The following is a 21578-nucleotide window of genomic DNA, read 5'->3' as shown; positions in this document are numbered from 1 at the left end:
GCCCCGTTTTTTGTAGACCTACTTAAATTCATGTCTGGACTACAATTTTAAAGGTATCCAGTAATGTGTTGTTCCACAGACAAGAATTTTGTTTATAAAGTACCTGGTAGGTTGTCTGAGAACTGTTCTCTGGTGTTTTTAATAAGAACTTTGTGTTGATCACTATTTGAGGTGTCCTGTAGTGTATCCAGGGAACATGATAAAGCTGTTCCATGTTTCACTGGCTCTTGGTAGAGTTTGCTGTACTGGGTGTACATAAAATGCTGTTTAAAGAGCAAAGTAACAAAGCTGTGTCCTACTTTGTTCAGAGAGATAGAGCTGAAGTGCCTTGGGATAAGAATAGTGATTGTCTAAAGGTGTGGTTATATGGAATAATTTTGTAAGCAGTAGGGTGTTTCAAGAAGAAAATACTGTAATTGCTCTGAAAACATGCTGTTCTTCTGTGAGAGTCTGTTACAAGTGGTTAAAATACACTTTTAAAAATATTTGAATAATAGCATAGCAGGAATATTATGTGCATAGTTTGATTTAAATGCCCTAGGAATCAGATTATTTTCTGTGGTGGTTTATATCCTGTAATAGGAAAGCTAATAATGATACACTGAATTATGTGTATGAGGTTTGCATTTAGGAATAACTCAGTTTTTTGGAATAGTCAGATTGACTTCTCAGTTAAGTTCTGGGTTCTGTTTTATGCACTTTCTAATTGGGTTGTAGTGGAGTTTTGCAGGACTGTTCTTTTTTCTGTTGGTAGTGGACCTTTGATTTGAAGCATGAGTGTCTAAGTCTCCTGATTTTGGTATTCACTCTGTAGTGAGTAAGTTTTTCTTGCGCCTGCAGATCTGTTTCTAGGAGTTAGCTTTGTGACTCCCTGCCTTGCTTCCTCCTTGCAGTTGAATGTAATTTGCGTTCAGTTTTTAACTGCTTACAGACAAATAAATGCAGACTGTCAGGTTTACAGGAGAGGGGTTGTAATGGCTGAGTGAAAATGAGAGGTTTCTATATGTATAAAGAAAGGTCTGTCCTAATGGTGCATTCGTTGCAAAAAACACCTAAATTGTGAAGATCAAATCAGTTGTTGATAATGCTTACCTGTTGTGGAGAAATGGAAACCACTGGTTTTTTCCTTCCATACAGCTATTGATCATAATGTGTATTGCAGTGGCAGTGGGGAAATGGAAAGGAAGGGGTTTATACTCTTTTTTTATAACCATTCAAAAACTATTCATAATCAAAACTATGTCATAATCACTTTTTGCTTGAATGTGTAGTCCTACAACCAGAATGCTGAACATTTTTGCTGTCCTGTTTGATAATGGCCTTAGACTAGATAGAATATTTCAGTTTCATGGTGGCAACAGCTTCTTACAGCACCTGTGTTCTTCATCTGGATGATTTAAAGGCTTAATTCTGGGCTTGTATCCAGTTGTAATGATGTTCAGACATCATGAACTTTGTACGTGACTGAGTATTTCAGCCAGTCTTTTTGCTCTTTTCGTTTTATGTCTCGTATACGTCTTCTCTAATAATATATAAATTATCCAGTTATTTTGGTATGTAGAAAATGATTACAAAGCAGTTCTAGCATGCTTGGAAAGCCCATGTGTTTAGTGATGATTTTTTAATCTAGGTGTCTGAGCTGCTTAAGGAGAAATTTCTAGTAAACAGCTGAAGAGAAACAAGTGAAGTCAGCTTTGCTCCTTTGAAGCAGCAGCAGCAGTGCATTGTTGCTGTGACGTTTGAATTGCAGTCCTAACTTCGCTGTTTTTAGGTGGTATTGTTTGGCTGTGGGTTCTAGGGAGCAGCAAAGACACTGGATATGTGTTCCAGACTTGATGACTTCTCTTTGAATGATTAATTGCCTTTTCCATTATAATAGCAAGAAAAGTTTGTGTTTCGGATAAACTGATTGAGCTGTAGGCACTTGTTGAACCAAAGTTCTTGCTGCAGGTGGATTTGTGTTACTCTGTTTTCTTGTGGATAGGGTAACACAGCTGTTCTAAAGTAGCACATGCATATTTTCAAAATGGAAATTCTTCCACAAGTATGAGGTATTTATTTATCTACTGGTAAAATGACTAGATTAAAAAAAAAAATTCTCAACCAAACTCCATGGTTGACAAAAGAACCAGACACAGTCTCTTGCTTCCTACAATTTCATGTTAAACTAGTTTCCAGAGAATTACTTTATGTAGCTTGAGTCAGGTCATACGTTACGTGATCACACATTTAATTCAGTTAGCAGTATAGATGAGTAATCACATTTTTCCAAGTTTGGATACACCTACCCATCTGCTTAGATAAGAGTAAGTGGGTGGGGCACTACTAGCATAGTACTACTATGTGCATAGATGTTGCTTATAGGAAAGATATGAGATTTCTTTTAATTTTGGTACTAGAGAGTCATCTCAATCTGTATTGGTAGCTAGTCTGTTGTAGTAGTGAGGCTCTGCAAAATATGGGTCATTTATGTGCAAAATCACAACAAGTGTAGGGAAAACAGTAAAATAGATATTCATCTAGTAAATGGAGAAGCCATGGTGCCATACGCTGATAGGAAAATAACTTTCATTCCAGTAATTTTACTGCTTTTGAATTTAAAGGATTGAGAGTTTGACTCCCCACCTTGATTAGTAAAAATATTTTTTTAAAAAAGTTACAGCTCTTTGTTTTTGTTAAGTAAAACTGTATTTTGCAGAATTTAAAATGGACGGCTCTAGGTTTTCACTGTTTCGAGTAGTTAATTTTCCCAGTGCACATTGCTGGCCTCTGCCTTTTGCTCATGTGCCTTTCCTTTTCCTTTTTGCTGCTGCTTCTTTCCTTATTTGAAAAAGGAAATTTCATATGAAAAATTTAACTTCAAATCTGTTTAAAACACAGATTTTGAGTGGACTTGATCTTTTTCTGGTTGTATTTTTTGTAGGCTAAGTTCTCATATGAAAATAGAAAGAAAGTTTTAAAGCAGGTTTAAGAAACAAAGCCCTGCTCAGAGTTTTCCAGTATGTATTGGAGACCTTTTTAAAGATTTAGAGTTTGAATCAGTAAGGCAGGTTATATAGTCTTCATGTACAAAGCAGCTGAGTAGGAAGTTGGTTGCAGAGCTGCATAGAATGTAACCTTGAACTAGGGGCTAGAGAAAATAAACAAAACTAATAAATAAGGTATCAAGTGAAAGAATACTATTACAGTAATGGCTTAAAGAAATCAACTATATGTTTGCCTGCTGGAGCAACATGGAAAAACTATACTATGAGCTAAAATGTTTTGTCAAGGTGGTTTATGTCACCAAGGGGTTGTAAATGTTTTGGAAGATCTATAGTGAAGCCAGTTGATTAAATTTAGGTCTCTATTCAAATACACTCACTGTGCGGGGGGAGGATGGCACTGCTTAGTCAGTAGTCCAGCATTACCCGTGGGTTCAAGAAAGAGCTGGGCTACATTGATTGTTTTAACCTCCTTTGGACTGTTAAGTTTCTTGGTTTTGCCTTTGTGTTCTCATAAAACCCTTTGTGTTTTGCCTTGTTAAAAAGTTACTGACAAAGTTAGTTCACTTATTCAGCTGACAGACCTCTATGTATTTCAACTACGAAATTTTTTTTGCTTAGGTAATGTGTAGCTGGCCACCAGCATGCTTTAACTTGCTCTTAAAGCAGTCAATAAAAAAAGAGGTTTTTAAGTTTAAAAATTAGAAGATAACTCATGATTGTTCTGATTTGTCAATAAAATTAACTTTTTTTTTGGTGTTAAGGGGGTATTGAAAGGGTACAGAAGAAAAAAACTAGTAAAGTAGCATGGCAAGAAAAAACCTGTAAGCTGAATGAAATGTATTCCTGGAAATCTGATGTAGGTAACAGTTTTCTTTCCTCTCTGGTTTCAAGTATCAAGACAGTAAAAGATAGCACTCTAAGCTACTATTTGGAATTATTTAATTCTCTGCTTGAGAATGTAAGTGGTTTTACATCAGTAGACTATTTTCTTTGTTAAATTAATTAGTAAATTTGCTGTTTGGTTATTTATTAGTGAGCCAGTGAAGTGCAATAAAATGTTGCAAATGTAACAGTTTTGAAACCTGTAATTCAAAACATTTTGATCTCTTAAGTAGTTTTTTGTAAAGTGACTAAGTACATTGTATGAAGCAGAGAATGAATACCTGTTTGTTTGATGAAATGTTGGGTACTAGGCAAAACCAAAAAATTAAAAAGCCAACTGTGATACCTAAACCAACATTATTTTTTATTTTTTTCCCCCATCTTTTGTGAGCTTTCTTGGTCTGAAAAGTGGAGTTTTGGTTTCAGTATGGCTTCCTTACTAGTGCTTTATTCCTCTATCACTTCCTTTAAATTTGCCTTTTCTCCTATATGATTTGTAGATAATAACTTTTTTTTTTGTGTGTTTTTTTCCTTTTATAGCTATAGCTAAAATGTAATTTTTTCCATGTTCCTTTGCAGCAGGTTTATTTGTGTTCACAGGCTTCTTTATTGCCTTCTCTAGGGAAGAAACAAAGCAGCTTTGGAACTTGTATTACTGATACTTCTGGTCTTAAGGCATATCAGTTTTCTTTTTGTTTCCTCCATATATAAAAACACACTGACATCTGTATATGGCTCAGAAGTGATTTTCCAAGTGTCATGAAGTGTGGCAGTTGTCCTGTCTGTAGGAATCTACACTTGTGTGAAGTGAATTCAAGGTGCTGATAGAAGACTATTAATGACTTATGTGGCAAAGGTACTCTAAAACGGGGCAGAACTTCTGGGTGCAAATAGGGAGAAGCATCGAAGGAAAATTATCTCCTTAGTAACTTAGGCATCTTATTTGCCTCTCCCCTTGTGTGTTAGCAGCACATGCTGGTGCTTTTGTTTAAGAGAGTGAAATGTGGCCTTTAGGTTTAGTAAACTTTCTGATCTCTCTTTACTTCAGGAAGAGAAATTTGAATTGTGTTCTTTGATGTATTTGCTTTTTTCAGATCTGGGCAGTTGCAGCCATCATTCTTGTTCCTTTTTTTCTGTGTTAAAAGCTGCTGACTATGTCTGAAATAGTTGGTGTCAGATAAGACATTTTACATGTATGTGTATGCATGCACACACATTTAATAGAGACCTGCTGGGAGATTTAGGCCGTGTACCTCAGATGTCTCTCCTGGTGTTTTTTCAGGGTCTCATTAGGTAGCCAGTGTCCTATTAACTGGCAGACACTGGCTGTTGTGTGAGCACATTTCTGTGCTGCTGTGACTTCATCTTTCATGTCAAGTGAACAGAGTGAGCTGGCTGGTTTTATTATGTATAAGGCAATAGTTCTCCACTCTTGAGTGCTGCATAAGCTTTTGAGGGAAAGGTTGTAAATGTGTCCATTTTTTGGGTTTGTGCCATTTTTATAGGTGAAAATTTGTACATAAGTTGTTTAGTCTGTTGGGATTTCTGAACTACACAGATGAAAGAAAGTGATAGTTGGGTGTTTGAAAAGATTATTAGGTTTATGACAACAGCAGGTTTTATTGTAACTTGAACAACTAGCACTTCGACAAATCTGCTTTTTACTTAAAATTCAGGATTTGTCTGTTTAGTTGAAAATGTTAATGTTTTTGCTGTATTATATAGGGTCCAGTTCAGTGGTTCAGGTACAGCAAGGGATTTTTGCTAAGGTTTTTGGGATGCTTAAGGTACTGTGTATAGGTAATATAATAGCTTTTTCTAACATAAATAATGAAGAGTGTTGGAAAATTTAAACCAGTGCAGAGGTTATAATCAGAAACATATTTCATAACTAGGCTGCTATAATTTTGATATGCTGTTAAGGTCTGTAATAGGTACTGGGACTGAAACGTAACTATGTGCATACGTATCTGCTGTCTCCCACATGAACGCAGTTCTGACATGAAAAAGTTATGCAGTTGTCATATGGAGTGTGAAACCCACTATGGACAATAGTTGGGTTTGGTTTGGTTTTTTTAGCTGAGCTTGCATAAATTCACGTTCATTTCACAAACTCTCATGACTAGTATTGGTAAAGTACAGACACCAATCCACTGTCGATTCTTATTTGAAGTATAGAAGTTTAGGTTATTTTTGCCCTAGGTTTTCAGAACTGCCTTTTCCTCACTGAGTTGTGGTAGCTGATCAGATGATCAAACTAGTTGTCACTGATCTGAACAGATTTTTTCATTTTATCCTTAGTAGTGAGCTAAATGAAGCTGTGTTTTTTTGTACTGAAGTGGAACAGAACCAGTCTGAAAATCAGGCATGGTGTCTCACCAGCTGTGTTTTAAGTTGCTACTTCTCTTTTCTACTGCATGTGAAATTATGTCTGTATTTATTACTTAACAAAGAAAGTAATCACGTTAGCTATCAATCAAAACGAACAAGAAACCTCATATCATACTTAGGAAAGAAATGGGGCTCATTTTGAGACCTTTAGGGCATGTTTTAAATTTAGTACGGGTTGCAGTGAAGTACTTGGGATGGAGGTTATGTTCTGCAGGTAATTGGAGAGAGAGTCAGTCTGAAATAGCTGATTCAAAAAGATGTGCAAGGAAATTTTTTCCAAGACAGGTCAGTGACATCCTTGCAAATGATGCACCATTTATAGAAGTCAGTTTAGGACTAACAGGGACTATTAGCTTGTGCTTGATGCTGGAGATATGTAATTATACTGATTCTGGGGTGGGTGCAGATCTGCAGCAGTAACACTTCTGTGTGAGATCTACAGTAATTCCTCTAAAAAAGTGAGATAGTGGTGTGAGGAGAGCTCTGATCTAGCATTTGAAGTGTGTGTATTTTCTAGATTTTCTCCCTTTTTGTTCCTGCTACATTGGCTTAACTCTATATAATGGAACTTTGTACCTTTTTAGTTTTACTCCTGTTCAGCCAAACTTCTGAAACATTCTGTGGGATTTAGTACTTAGATTTTCAATATAATGAGAAAAAATAGTTCAGCAACAGGATTCTTAATGGAGAAGAAGTGAGTTTTCAGTGGAATTTTTGTGCCCAATATTAAGATTTTATTTGGTGTTTATTAGACATGAACGTTAATATCTCTTTACTGAATAAACTAAGCATCAGATTTTGGTTGAAAATTGTTAGAAGAGAATTGTGAGGCTTTTTTCAATTAAAGAGTAAAAATCTTTCAGGATTATTATTATTACTATTATTATTACTATCTGTCATTGTTACCTTGCTGTGGCAGAAAATCCTATAAAACCTGCTCCCTGGCATGGAATTGAACTATTGTAGCTTCCAAGAGTTATCTTCATCTGGGATTTGATTTCTTTTCTTTCATGAGTCTCTAGCCATTTGGGTAATTTCACCTGTAAAATTTTGTAGCTTGTGCTGTACTGTACAGTGTGTATACACATGATTTTCAATCACTTTTTGATTGATCTGAGTGACTTTTTTTTGGGTAAGACTTCTTGCATTATAAAAATAAGAGAATGTAAATTTAGAAATTAATCACTATTGAACACAAAAGAAATGTTACTGCACAAGATCAAATATTGTTCAGTTGAAGCATTGAGATGAAATTTCTTGTGTTGTTAATTAAAACTTAATTGATTTGTCAGTAAAATTAAATTTGGTGTGGGATGGGTAGTCCTGATCATAGGGATTGTAGTTTGCTTTTTTTTTTTTGTTTTGTTTTTTTATTTGGTTTCTATTTTTTTTGTTGATTTGGTTTGGGTTTTTTATTTCCTTTTGTTTTGGCAACCTCCATACACTGGTGTTATCTTTTGAACTCAGAAATTCTTATTTCTTCGGGAAGTCATATTTTTGCTATTGCTTGATACTTTTTTTTTTTTTTTTGTTCAGCTAATGAATACTGTGTGTTTTTAATCCTGAGTATGCTTTTTCCTCCTCTTCAAATGATAAGCAAAATACATTTCCATCAAACTTTAATCAAGAAAATACTTGTAAATCTGATGAATATCGTTGTTATTCTTGGTATGGTAAAATAGATTAAAACCCTTACATTTGATTTAATTTATTTCATAACAATACAATGTTGTAGCAGTGGATTAGACTGTTTAACTTGTTCTATGCCTTCAGCTCGATTAATTTTTTTCTGTTTATTTCTTAATGAACAACTGACTCAAAACTAGTACTAGGCAAATTAGAATATTCTTTTGAAATTTTGAATGAAAAGTCATTCATATGAAATGGTATTATTGTACAGTAGAAGTTTAAGATTGCCCCCTCCCCCCCACCAGTTCTAGGCAATTTTCTTGCTATGATTTTGTAGACAGCTTAGGTTTGTTTTTTTCTTCTTCTTTCTGTTAGTGTTTGCATTCAGACATTTATAGCATAGGCCCATTTGTGGTTTATGTTTGCTTGTTTGTACCCAACAAATATTGGGTACTTGGGCTTTTTTGGGAGGGGGGAAGGTTGTTTGTTTTGGTTCTATTTGAAGTTGTAAAATTAGATTTAAAAAAGGAAATCTGTCTTTCAGTTGGCTACATTGCAGCTTTTTTGCTTTAGAATTGCATTTTTTTCTCAGTTAATGATATTTATGGAAGTGAAAATTCAGAAGTTCCTACAATTAATGCTTCAGTGTTGTTTAGATTTCTCTTGTCCTGTTGTAATTTTAATTTAATTTTGTTGACTTCTGACTATGCAGTCAGTTGAATTTTTCTCAAATACTGTATATACTAAAGGTGTTTGTACAATTTACATACATTGAAATTTTCTTTAAGGATTAAAATATCTATTAAGTAGTGAGGAAAGCAGAACATTTCTTGCCTCATATAAGTATTGTATTTCGCAGTTCTGTGGGAGGAGAAACTACATCTAAGAGTTTTAATGTTCTCTAACAGAAAGGTATAGTGTCTTGATTAATTAACTATGGATTTTTATTTTTTTAATGCATGGTCTTTCCTGTTTTATAGACTTGTGTTTATTCTGTGGGCATGGTGATAATAGTTGATTTAAGAAATGTAATTTGTCAAAAAAGTAGATGTGCTGGGAGAGCAGCTAGACCTAATTTTACCTGGGTAAATCTTTACTTTTTTGAAACAGGAGATCAGCAAAATCTCGAAGCAGAAGTCCGTATTCATCAAGGCACTCCAGGTCTCGTAGCAGACACAGATTATCTAGATCCAGAAGTCGTCATTCAAGTATTTCTCCTAGTACATTAACTCTTAAGAGTAGCCTAGCTGCTGAGCTGAACAAAAACAAAAAAGCAAGAGCTGCTGAGGCAGCCAAAGCCAGTGCAAAAGCTTCCAATACTTCAACACCTACTAAGGGAAACACTGACACTGCTGCTGTAAGTGCACCTCAAGTGAACAATGTTAAGGACCTGAAGAAAATCAAAACTGAGCATACACCTTCACCTACCAGCAGTGCAAATCTGAAAAACGACAAGGCAAAAGCGAAGGTCTCGCTTCCTGAAACAAAAGCAGAAAATAATTTAATTGCAGACAAAATTACTAAACAGAAGCCTGCAGCAGTAAAAGAGAGTAAATTGACTGTTGTGAAACAGCCACCAGTCCCTGTAAAAGAGAAAAGCAAACCAAGTACACCAAGTGTAGTAGCCAAGGAGAAGGATCGAATTGTTGCATTACCAACCTCCACACTGCCACCCTTGCCTTTGCCTCCCACGCTGCCTGAAGATAAAGAAACTGATAGGTGAGTTGTGACAGAGATTTGTTTTTTGGGATTGTTTGTTCCTTTTTATGGTTATTGTTATTTCCTTTGGAAAATAAATATAAAACTATATACTAGATCAGGCTAATGCATTATTTAATTTGTTCTTGCTTTTCAGCTGTTTGACTGGTGATTATTAGTGAACTGGAGGAATTTGATCTTAAAAATAATTTAGTTAGTTCTTGGAAAAAAAAGAGTTTGGTCTAAGAAGAATCTTTCTTTAAAAGGTCTACTAAAGAAATGTTCTAAAAATTGCTGGAACATAATAGATTTGGGACTAATGAAAGGATACATTCAAGGATTCAGGCTTTCAAGTTTGGTGTGAAAATTCTGGGAAAAGGTTGAATTCTGTAGCAATAGGTGAAAATTCTTTATTTAGCTGGTGTTTGAAACAAAGATTCTTTTCCCTTTTAAAGGCAATTGTTTTATAGCTAGGTGTTATTTTTCTATAACTTATTTCAAAGGTCAGTATTATTTTGAGTATGTATAATGAAAGTGAGGTTCATGGCTTGTCATTTGTGTTAATTTTGAAGTGTAAAAATTGGTCTGTAGTAAAGAAATTAATTTTTGTGTTCCAAGTGTCATCTGAATTTTTAGAATATGTTAAGTCTGTTTGTAGGCCTAACAGAGAATCTGTAATGTGATTTGTATTGGAAATTTTTGCTGTTAGAGAAGTTTCTGGGTTTTTTTAATTTTGTTTTACTGAAGGTGCTACATGCCTCTCATATGCATGCAAGATATCACAACTAGGCCAGAAATTTTTACCTAGAGGTGAAAATGTTTCTCTTGTGTTTGCTAGTAATTTAAGTTTGTATAAAACATTAAGGGTGCATAGAAGGCCTTGGGAAATAAATAGAACTTAACATAGTATTAGACAGTTACTTTCTTTTTTTTTTAGTTGTAAAAAAGAAATAGTTTTTTGCCCTTCAGCATTAAACTCTAGCAAATGTAATAAAGGTGTAGCAAATGTATAATTGCATTTACATTTGTGACAAAGCCATCCTATCTAAAGTAAATGAGAATCCTAACACTAAGCAAGATTTACTGTTTTATCTAGTAACTAGTCTATCTAGTTTAAATATGAATGCATTAATTGCAACATCATGAAATAAGATTGCATATTGAAGCTGGCTGATTGCTTCTGATTATTGTTATATTTTGATGGATTACCTGTTTTAAGTTGGGTAAAATGAGTTAAACTGCAATTATTCAGTGGTTCTTTCAGCACTGAGCTCATTCTCTTTTCAAAACAAAAAGCCTACTGCATGCAAACAGCTGCATTAGAAAGATTAATGAGAAGTAATGAAATGTCTTTTATGCTTTGCTTAGTTTTGCCTATAAAATGTTATAAACATGTTTATTTATAAAATATGCTTTTAATGGCAGAGGAGGGCAAAGGTATTTGCCTTGGGCTCTGAGTTAGTGTGGGGAAATTGTGTCAACAAAGAAAGCTTGATGCTGTGCAAAACTGTATGGTTCCTTCAGTAACAATCTCATAAACTGATAAAACACGTGACCTAAGGGAACATCAGTGTTGCAACCCCACAGTGCAGGTTAGCTGAAAGGGAAAATTGCCCTTGTCATCAATGATGTGTAGATTTAGTAGACCAGAAAAAAAAAGGCTGCTCTTGGCTTTTCATGTGCCACTTTCAAAATCTATGTCAGAATCTTTCATATGTTATGCTTTCACTCATATTGAAAATTTTATGGGAAAATTATGAGAGAAATACTAATATATGAATTTTAAAAATAAGTGTATTTTATTGCCATGGCAGTTACCTGCACTGCTCAAGGGTGGTTTATTCTTTATGGCATGTTAACCATTATGTTCGGGGAGAGAGCATTCTGTGCTTCCTTGTGATGCTTCTTGAAAATGGGGCTGTGGCAGTTTAGGAAGTGGTAAAAGACATAAAAGTGTTCAGTTTTCACAGAGAAATATAGACATATGCAAAACACTGGAATGCTTTATTTGAATATATAAGGATTACTCATTGCAAGAAAAGTAAGAAAAAAATTATGCCTTCTCTATTATGGGAGTTGGCAATATATTTCCATTTAGAGAAGCTCCCGCTTTGTCTGTGAAACTAAGCAGGTAAGAAGTTGTAGAAGAACTGTCACAGAGAAGGATGAATCATGCAATTTGGCAAATGCCGCTAACTTAGAAAACGTTCACTCAAAGCTTGACTTAAGTTTTATTGATATTGTGATGGAAGTTAAGAGTGACTCTGTGTGAGAGTCCTGTAGGGGAGAAACAATTATGTGATTACATGAAGTTTAGAGATGGTCATGGCTTTAAAATTACTGGATATGCAGTAACTGAACAAATCTAACTAAACTAAAAAGTTCTGGTAAAATGGAGCCATGTATTTAAAAAAAAATCCTGAAGCAGTTATGATTCCCCATTAGAATGGAAAGAGCATTTCTAAGATCATTTTGTAGCTGTTAAAAGATGCTGTACATGTGTTTGGGGATTTTTCTCAAGACAGAGATGGACAGTATCTCTTATCTAATTATGGTTGGTTAAAAATCAGTCAGATATCAGTAACCCATGTCAGAAAATCATTATCATTTTTTCATCTGATTTTTTTTTTTCCCCACTTGATATGCATGCTGTTTAGTAGAAATGTGTTGAATCTGGAGTGTTTCAGCAGATGTATGCAATTAGAATTTGTAAATTAGGTGATGTGGACAACCTCTTAATGCCCTGCAGTGTTAATGTAAGCATGATGCTCATTATCTGTGGAGACCAATTTTAGAGAGAGCTGGGTTAGTCAGATCTTGTCTCTTATATGAAAAGTCATAGTAGAGATTTTATCGCTATACTTTTGATGTCTGGCAGCACCTGAGCTCTAAATATTTTTTATAGTCTAGGGCATAAGCTTGGAAAGAAGCTTATGTGGCAGAAGTCTGGCCTGGTAAGGCTCCCTGTGTCATCTGACCTTAGCTTTCACCAGAAAAGTCTGATTTTACACTTGTGTAGAATTGTGGTGGTTAACTGTGAATCTGCCAAAGAGCTATTTGTAAGTCATTTATCCAAGTCCGGCAAATTTTAAGAGCAGAGATTTCAAGTGTTGGTGTATTGACAGTCTAGAATGTGTTCGTTTTAAAAAAAATTTTTTTTGCTTTTATGTTAACAATCTATCTTCAACTAATTATTCAACTTAGCAAAATGATGGGTTTTTTCAATAGTTTGAGAGAGAATGTTTCAGTGAAGACGGTTAAAGAAACAGAGAAGAAACTTCGCCATCTGCTTGCAGACTTGCCACTTCCACCTGAGTTGCCTGGAGGAGCTGAGGTACCCAAAAGTCCTGAAGAAAAGAAACCAGCAGTTCAGTTACATAGCAAGAGAAGACCAAAGTATGTTTATTAAATGTTTTTTAAAGCTTATCAAGCAAGTAGAAATAATAATAATTTCTTTAAAATATGTTCTTGTCCAAACAGTTCTGCTTTTTGACATTTTTAATATTAATGTGGCTTGACTCAAACAGCGCGGTTTATTGCCACTTAATAGTAATAACACAGTTAACTAATAATGTCTCAGTGTTGAGGATGTCTTCAAAATTAAGACAAGATATACTAGCCTAGATATACTAGCTGTATTCTTAAAATATCTGTTGCTTTCTAGAATATGTGGACCACGACATGGTGAAACTAAAGAAAAAGAAATAGACTGGGGAAAGCGCTGTGTGGATAAATTTGATATCATTGGTATTATTGGTGAAGGCACTTATGGGCAAGTTTACAAAGCCAGAGATAAAGATACAGGTGAGTTCAAAATAAGTAAATGTAATCCTACAATTTAAATGAACAGGATGATTGTGGTTTTTGTTTTATAATGAGTAAAATTTGTGGTATTCTGCCCTCTTATGTTTGGGAGTTTTTTAGTTGTTGGTGTGTTCAGTTTTAGATCTAGCACTTGTCTAAATCAGAAGTTATGGTTTGTTGCATTGGAAAATTGTCTATAAAGCTGTGGCTGAAAACAAGCTGAGTAGTCTTAAATTCTAATTCTTATTTTTAAAGTTTTCATACTCTGTATAAAGTGAAAGTAGTAAAGAAGAGAGGCTGAATATCATGGGGGAGCTAAATGTCACACTAGACAGGTTGGCAAACTGTAATGAAGTTTGTAAAGGGATGTAACTGTGAGAGAAGCTGTGCATAAAACTTGGTCACGGTTTTTTGTACTCCAGTACTCAATAGTTCATAGTAGGAGGAGAATCTGCTTCTGTGCAACACAGCCCTGAAGAGTTGCACATGGGAGATTTTTGCAATATAATTGACTTTACAACAGTGACATTATTTTTTAATTTCATGTTAAACTGTTTTTGAAATGAATGAGCAGTCACCAATATGATGCATAGTATTGTCACTACTTCTAAATAGATTATCCAGATTCTTTATATGTGCTGTATGATTATTTTTTGTTCAGTTAGTAGCTCTTCCCATGATTGCTTGCCCTTCTGGCTTATTTGTGCATGTTTGAATGCTGGACCATTTTCTACTTCATCAGTAACTGAATCCTATAGGACCACATACCAGCCTCAGTTCCTTCTTTCTGATTGCTAGAAGAATAAGCAGAGTAATTATAAATCCTTCTTCATTCTTTGCCTGTCCTGGTCTCAGTTTTGAAACTGTAGTTCTAGTTGAACTAGATTTTTACCTATACCTTGAGAACCTTTGCAAATCATTGTTAGGATCTCCTGAAGTTCTCTTACTTGCACATTTGCATTTTAATCCTGCCATAACCATATTGCCTTTTTGGCAAACTTGAGGTTATTTGTGTTTCACAGTCGCCTCTTAACCTTCCCTAGAAGTTGTTGCTTTCTGCATTGAAGGTGTCCGTACAGGTACAGCAAGCAGATCTATTAGCTTTGGATTCAAAATCTGTGTGAAGAGTGGCATTAAGGCCTTTGAGATACTGTAGAAGAACCTGCGTCACAGGCTTTCAGAGCAGGTGGACGTGGTGGTGTGCTGGGATACAATCTCTTGTGAGTGAATTGTGTAAGTTAGTGTAGGATAGGTACTTTTTAGAACTAACAAAGACATCTGGGCTGTTAGTAAACTTCCCATATACAGCAATAAACTTCCATGAACAAAACAATTGAGCTAGCATCTATGGTCTGTAGACATCCTCCATCATGAGTTGGTCGTATTCCTGACATTTTGAAGAATCCAGTTTGATCCAACCCACCCTGCAGTAAAATAGTAAGGGAAAATGTCCTCACTGTAAAAATGGCAGTGCCACTTGTGCTTGTAGAAAGTATACTGATGAATTTGAGAACTCTTTAGTCATCTGCCTCATATCTTGAACTACGTAGTATTTCTGGCTAGATGTATGCATTCTGATCAGTGGTGATGCAGTATTAAGAAATCCAGAGCAGTCACAGGCCTCTGTCTCTAAAGCTGCTGCAGATAATCACTCTTTCCTGGTAGACATGGTGTGGAATGTCATGATATGTGAGTGAGTTGTGCAGGACAAAGAAGAACAGCCCTTATAGTGTGCAGCTGAAAATTCTCATTTGTAGTTTTGCTTCTGTACATGGTACTGGTTTCTGTTCAGCACAGTGCTTGATACAAGCATCATGTTTGTTGTTAAAAAACAAACATATACAAATCAATACCAAATCCCATGGTTTGGTTGCTAATCTTAATGGGTTTTATTTAAATTTTCTCTTAGGGGAAATGGTAGCACTGAAGAAAGTACGCCTGGATAATGAAAAGGAAGGGTTTCCAATTACAGCTATTCGAGAGATTAAGATTCTTAGACAGCTTAATCATCAAAGCATTATCAACATGAAGGAAATAGTGACGGATAAGGAAGATGCTTTGGACTTCAAGAAGGACAAAGGTATGTATGCTAACAGGGCTTGCTCTTTCTGCACCTGTTCTTAATGTGATAATCTGCTATGCTGGATTTGAAGTTACACTTCATTAAAAAATATGTTTGCAAATTGTGATGCTTGATGAGGGATTTTAATTTTGATTTAAATACTATGAGAAGTTGTTTATTTAACTCAGCTATGCATTTTGCTTATAGAAACATTTTCTGCAAATATTTTGTGGGATGAAAAATGCATTGCTTGATTGCGGTTTTGCTGTAGAGGAACAGATGTTTGACTCCTTGACTCTCATGGATTAGGGAGGCCAGCAATAATAGGAAGCTCTTAATTGTGAGCTTTTTTTTACCTTTTAGTTTTTTAGTACTTTCTCATACCATTTAGAGCATAGTAGGTTGAATGCTGAAGAGATGTTTTTCATTTTAGGCCTTGGTTTTATTTGAATTGTTCTTCAGATACTTTTTTATGATTAAGCATGCGTGTTTTGTGGGCTAGAAGAAGAGTAAAATAAAAGAATGAAAAGCAAGACTTGTATAGTCATAGTGTTTTTCCCCCAAAGAGAAGGCATGCAGACTTCTACTCTTGGTTCCTTTAGCTTTAAGTCTGTCTTGTTTGAATTGCTTCAGTCTCCTTAGTCTAGAGTTTCAAGCAAACAGAGTGAAAATCATGCAGTGTTGTGGCTTGGTACGTTTGATATTGGAGTGGTATTTTGCCACTGAAGGCATTTCATTTTAGGTCTAAGTGTTGGAAACCTATGATTTTGGAGTATTTTAGTGTCCTGTGGGCAATTTGTTACATAGTTTGGCTTAGGAGAGTGGAATGTGGTACCTGTTTTCTTCCCTGCTGTCCCTCCCTGAGTCTCTACATAGCATGCCCAGCAGCAATTCAGGTAGAAAATGCTCTATGTACTGCATGGCCAGCTGAAGCACCAGGTGATATGATGATTCAGGAGGTAAATATGAAACAGGGATTTGGATTTTTTTTTTCACAGCATCTTTAGAGACTGTAATACCTTGAAGCATATACAGCACTGACATGCTTAAAAGTGGGAAGTATCTAGCAAGAGTTTCTCGAGAGTTGTGCAGGTTCAGTGGTCAGGCCCCACTCAAAAATCCTGACAGTCTGCAACAGCCAGTTTAGTCTTTGAATGTGAATCTTGCACTGTTTTAATTAGGTCTAACCTACTTGGCTAATGAGACCACACTAAGTCTTGACTTAATACATAATGACTCATTAATGAATCTTCTTTTTCTGTTTAGTGCCATGTTTACAATTGAATAGTATTTTTTTTTTGTACTTCAAACTGTGTCTCATTAATTTCAAATTTTTTTTTTGGTCCAAATCTGTATTTTGCTTTTCATACTGCTTCTAATTTAATTTCTTGTTCTTATTTAGCAGCATATTAAAAGTATATTTTCTGGAAATTTACAAAGGCAGGAGCTTCTCTGGAGATGCTAGAATAGAATTAATTTCTGATAGTTGAGTAAGTTCTGATAGTTTCTTGAAAACATTAGCAGGATAATGAGACTGCTGTTAATACTTCTCTGTGAAAAGATGGAAGTTGTGGGGTTTTTTTGGGCACTGTATTCTGTATTTCTCTAATGAGTAGCTCATTGTAAGATAAAGATTTCTAGCTGAGCTGTGGCCAAATTGTAGTCTGTGCAGGGAATGAATGCAAGTGGGAGGAAGTTTGGTCATTTTCACAGTAAACTGTTGCAAATGCAAAAGTAGGCAGCTTAACAAGGATCCATTAGAAAAGTGGTAGTGGTATCTTACAACAGGCAGAGCTTACAGTAAAAGCAGAGTGTTTTGTCTGTATGATGAACATGCTTTTGCTTAATGTATGTTACATGTTTACCATAGCTTTGAAATATGACTTGGAAAACCTTGCTGCTGTCCTACTTAGAAGAGTAGGAAATGAGAACATTTTTGCTATCACATGTTTTTTTAGTTAGTATGAATATAGGTAATTTTGTTTCTAAGGATGTGTATTATATTCTGACATAGTACTCATCTGCTTTTTCACTTAAGGCAATGAGGGTTTGTTTGTTTTGTTTTTTTTTTTTTGTTGGATGTCAGTACATTCAGTTTTCTGACAATAATGGAAGTGTTGGGCCCACTTTACTTGATTTAAGGATACTTTTTAAGATAGTAACATTGGACTGCAAGCCAGCAATAGCTTGGCATGTACAACTTTTTCCTGATATTTTGAGCTGCATTATGTGTTTTTAAATGACACACTCAAGTCTGGAAGAGAGAGGATTACTGGTTCCCCATGTTAAAGCCTTTCTCAATATTTTCAGCATCTTTTTATTTTCACATAAAATGGAAGAAATTATATCTGTGTTTTATCCTGGCCAGCTTGAACTATAAATTTTAAGATGTGAACAGCTTTGATAGATAGTTTTGGGTTTATTCTTTCTTTAGTAACTATTAAAGAAATGTAGCACATTGGAGCAGTGAATTACAAATTTTGTAATTTTGCATGCCCCTCCATCAGTGGAAATCAGAACCTTAAGGCAGCATAATTGTTTGTATAAATTGGGCATATACAAAGCAGAGTGGGTGATACAAGGGTCTGTATACTGATGATCAGAAGTTTTTCACTTTGCAGTCTTCATTATGTATGAGATGTGCTTGATGATAAAGTTGGTGAATGGCATTACTGATTAGTAATGTAACATCTTGGTTTTCAGGCACAATCCTGACAGATAAAAGATACATGTTGTGTGTGGCCATAAGGAGTATCCATTTTATATGTTTCTTCTGTAGGCTTTTCTCACCTAGCTATCATTCAGAGGGAGATAAGTGAACACCCAAACTTAATGATGGGAACTGGTGACTTTGAGGTTGTATTCTATCTTTTGTGTATTGAGCCACCTTATAAGTTATAAAATGAATTATTGGGAAAATACCCTTCTTACTTTGGGCTGTTCACGGTTTCGGTTCTTTTCCTTTTTGAGTGTATCATTTATATGACACTACTGTGTATCTTTTTACTTTGGGCAAAAGATGGTTTTTCAGTTCTCTGTTGCCTCTAACAGCTGGGAGATGTTTCCAAGTGCTCAGAAGTGTAGCTATGGGATTGACGTGATCTCTTTTTACTAAACAAATGGAAAATGCCTGACTTAGCTTTTGTTGCTGTGAATATAAACACAGTAAGTGTACTGCCTGACATCTCCTCCTCCTTTTGACTGGGATAGGTGTTTCTGCTAGCCTGAGGGAGGATGTAAAACTTGGCATGGAGATCAGTAATAAAAGATCTGGTTAACATTGCAGCTTAGGGGTTCTTTCCTGGTGTTTGTGTGTGTGTCTGTGAATTACCTGTTTATGTATGTGTGTTTCTGTAATTAATTTTAAGATCTAAGTTTATTTTAGATCAAATTTTGAATTGATTTGAAGTACAATTTAGCAAACTTTTTTTAGGTATGAAGTTGGTATTGACATTATTGGTATTTGATTGCACTGTAGTACAGGATGGACACTGACTCAGCAGTACATTGCAATGAGACTGACAGGTTTCTTTCTCACAGTCTTCAAGGAGCACTTATTCTGAAATCCTGTGGTTTGGAAGGAGTCTGTGAGGGTAGTCACACAGTCAATGTTACATGGTAGCAAGTTTTGTATGTGTTTCCTAGGAAGTTGAGTGAAAGCAGAGATCTGAATTTCAGAAACCTCTAATGTTCTACAGCTCACCCTGCTGCTCTGAAAATGACTGATAGAAACTTACCCAAATAGTTTTCATGCTAGAGCTAAGTTATCTGGAATAGTGTGATGACTTGTGTGGTGATTCCTGTTTGTGTGTGGTGTACTGGGCTTTGGTCTGGAATGAGTGGAGACCTAATTGTGTAGCTTTTCAACTTGCTCTGTGTCAAAATGAGAAAAATCTCTGATTATTAATCAAAGATTTTTGTTTGTCTGCTTTAAGATTTTGGCTGTGGTTTAGTTCTTTTGGTGGTTTTTTTTCTTATTTCTCTGTATTATGTGAGGAAACAAGGAAAGTATTTACTCCCAGGGCTTCTGTATGCCCTTTGCTTGTATCCCTTTTTCAGAACATATATGGAGTTCCATCAAGAGGAAAATGCAATTGAACTTGAAAGGGGAGAATAATGTCATTAAATAGAAATTTAATATTGGGTGAAAATGTAAAAAAAATAAAAATAGTATAGTAGCAATGTTTTCTTTAGTCTTAGGGTGATTTATTCAGTAGTTATGGCTATATTTGTTCTGGAAATTAAAGAACAGATTAAATGAAACCCGAGTTGAAAGAAAAGATGAATGTCTATTGAAGGACCTTTAAGGAATTTAAGTGTAAGGAACTTCAAGGAATTGGTGGACAATTTCTTCTTTTTGTTTTCAAGTTCTGGTTGGTAAAATCCTGTTTAAAACTCTTGGAATAGTATATCATGAGTACTAGAAGAGAGATGTTAAGGAAATTGAATAGTAAATGTAATCTAATTATATTTAATCAGTAAAAGGTAAGAATAATTTATGTATTGCGTAGAAGTTGGAGGAGGCTTACTAGCAGGATGAAAATCTGATGGAGTCTCCTTTTGAAAACTGAGTGCAGAACAAATGTTGATAACCTGTTTCACAACTCAGCATTGTACATACTGCGCACTGAACGAGGAAAGGATACTGGGGTTTCTTTAAAGCATTTGTGTATTTCAAGATACTATTGTAACACATTTATACTATAATTGAATTTAAATTTGCATGTGATAAGACATTTCTGGTCTCCTGGCTCCTCAGATTTCTATCTAATCAGATATTTTGAGAAACGCTGAACATATTTCCTATTAATCACATTTGGAAAATACTTGCTTAAAAGCCATCATCTGTGGAGGCTTTTGGATCATTCTCCCCTGCACTACCACCCTCCACTCCCAGTTTGAAGCACTTGTATCTTTAGGAACAAATGGTGTCCTGGTTTGCTGGATCTGTGTGATTTGAAGGCAGTCCAAAGAAATCCAGAGCCTGCATGTGTCACAAAAATGCAAAGTATGTTTTGTTAGGATTTTTTGTCCTTGGAAAATCCACTGTTTATTGCAGATCAGTAGTTCCATGTTCTGTTACCTCTCTTGTATCCAGACCTTTACTGCATTATACTTGAGCTCATTTCGTGTTAAGAAACTGCTTCTCTTAGAGCTCCATGACCTGAAACATATGACCAAGAGGAAGAGATGTGTTAATCCTTAAATTATCTTAAATTGGTACCTCACTTGCTGAACCCCATCAGTCTGAACTGACAAAATGTTCAGAAAGGTGCATTTTTCCAAGTGCAATCAGAAGGAGTAAGGTGAGGATTATTTCCATCCATGTGAATCTTTTATTTATTGTGTATCTCCCTAGTAGATTCAGCTGCTCTCTCTTATCCCATATTCAGAAATAGGCAGTGTTTCTGCTGTTCAGCTGTTCCAGCTGCTGCTCTGTCAACACATAGTGACATTAAGATTTCTGATTATCTCAGTAGCTGAAGGAAAGTAGATGAGCTTTGTGGTGTTGGCAAAGGAAATGGGCCAGGCCACCCAGAACACAACCCCTCTGTTAGTGCATTGTTGCAGTGTGTGGAAATGAACTGTAGACTTTCTCCCACCCCACAGGTGGGAAGTGCAGGTCTTCAACACAACAGCAGTAAGATGAGGAACTTTAAAGTCAAGTAAATAATTCTGGGTTCATTTGAATTGCATGCACTTCGCTGTGAAGGGGCTTTAGGTGTTTTTATGATACTGCTTCCCAAAATGAGGACTGGGCAAAGCTAGCATCAAGCAAAACATAATTTTAAAATGTAACCTCTAAGTTACATAATGTTTTGCCCTCATAAAAGAAGAAACTACCATTTTTTTTGTTATGTTTTCCTTTTTTGAGAAATGGATATTTGTGTGGCATTAGTTTTGATAGAACTGGAGTGTGCTTGAGCTCAGACTAAGCTGTAGTAAGCATGCTTCTGCCTGTGCATAGTTAATTCGTGCTGTCTTCCATGACTGTGTCCTTCTTTCTGAATGACTAGCTGCTTTCCCTTTTATGGAGGATCAAATCCCCCAATGTGATGAAAAGTGATGAAGATTTGGAATTATCAGGTGGAATAACATAACGATTTTATTGGCAGAAACTACAG

The 21578-nt window shown here is 35.5% G+C and overlaps 1 protein-coding gene across 7 annotated transcripts in view; it reads left to right on the top strand.

Moving 5' to 3' along the window:
* Positions 1 to 21578, top strand: part of CDK13 (cyclin dependent kinase 13) — a 47129-nt gene that overhangs the window by 2170 nt on the left and 23381 nt on the right. For 5 of the 7 annotated variants that reach the window (XM_015617371.3, XM_015617366.3, XM_015617368.3 and 2 more), the window contains exons 2-5: positions 9000 to 9608; positions 12792 to 12983; positions 13252 to 13391; positions 15301 to 15471. In XM_015617371.3, the coding sequence (XP_015472857.1) occupies positions 9000 to 9608; positions 12792 to 12983; positions 13252 to 13391; positions 15301 to 15471 (1112 nt within the window). The remainder of the gene's footprint in view (positions 1 to 8999; positions 9609 to 12791; positions 12984 to 13251; positions 13392 to 15300; positions 15472 to 21578) is intronic. The other 2 variants (XM_015617370.3, XM_015617365.3) reach the window with 1 other exon arrangement.

The sequence above is a fragment of the Parus major genome, chromosome 2 (genome assembly GCF_001522545.3).
Source record: "Parus major isolate Abel chromosome 2, Parus_major1.1, whole genome shotgun sequence".
NCBI lineage: Eukaryota > Metazoa > Chordata > Aves > Passeriformes > Paridae > Parus > Parus major.
Note: the sequence above shows the minus strand (reverse complement) of the source record. Positions and strands in the feature narration are given on the sequence as shown.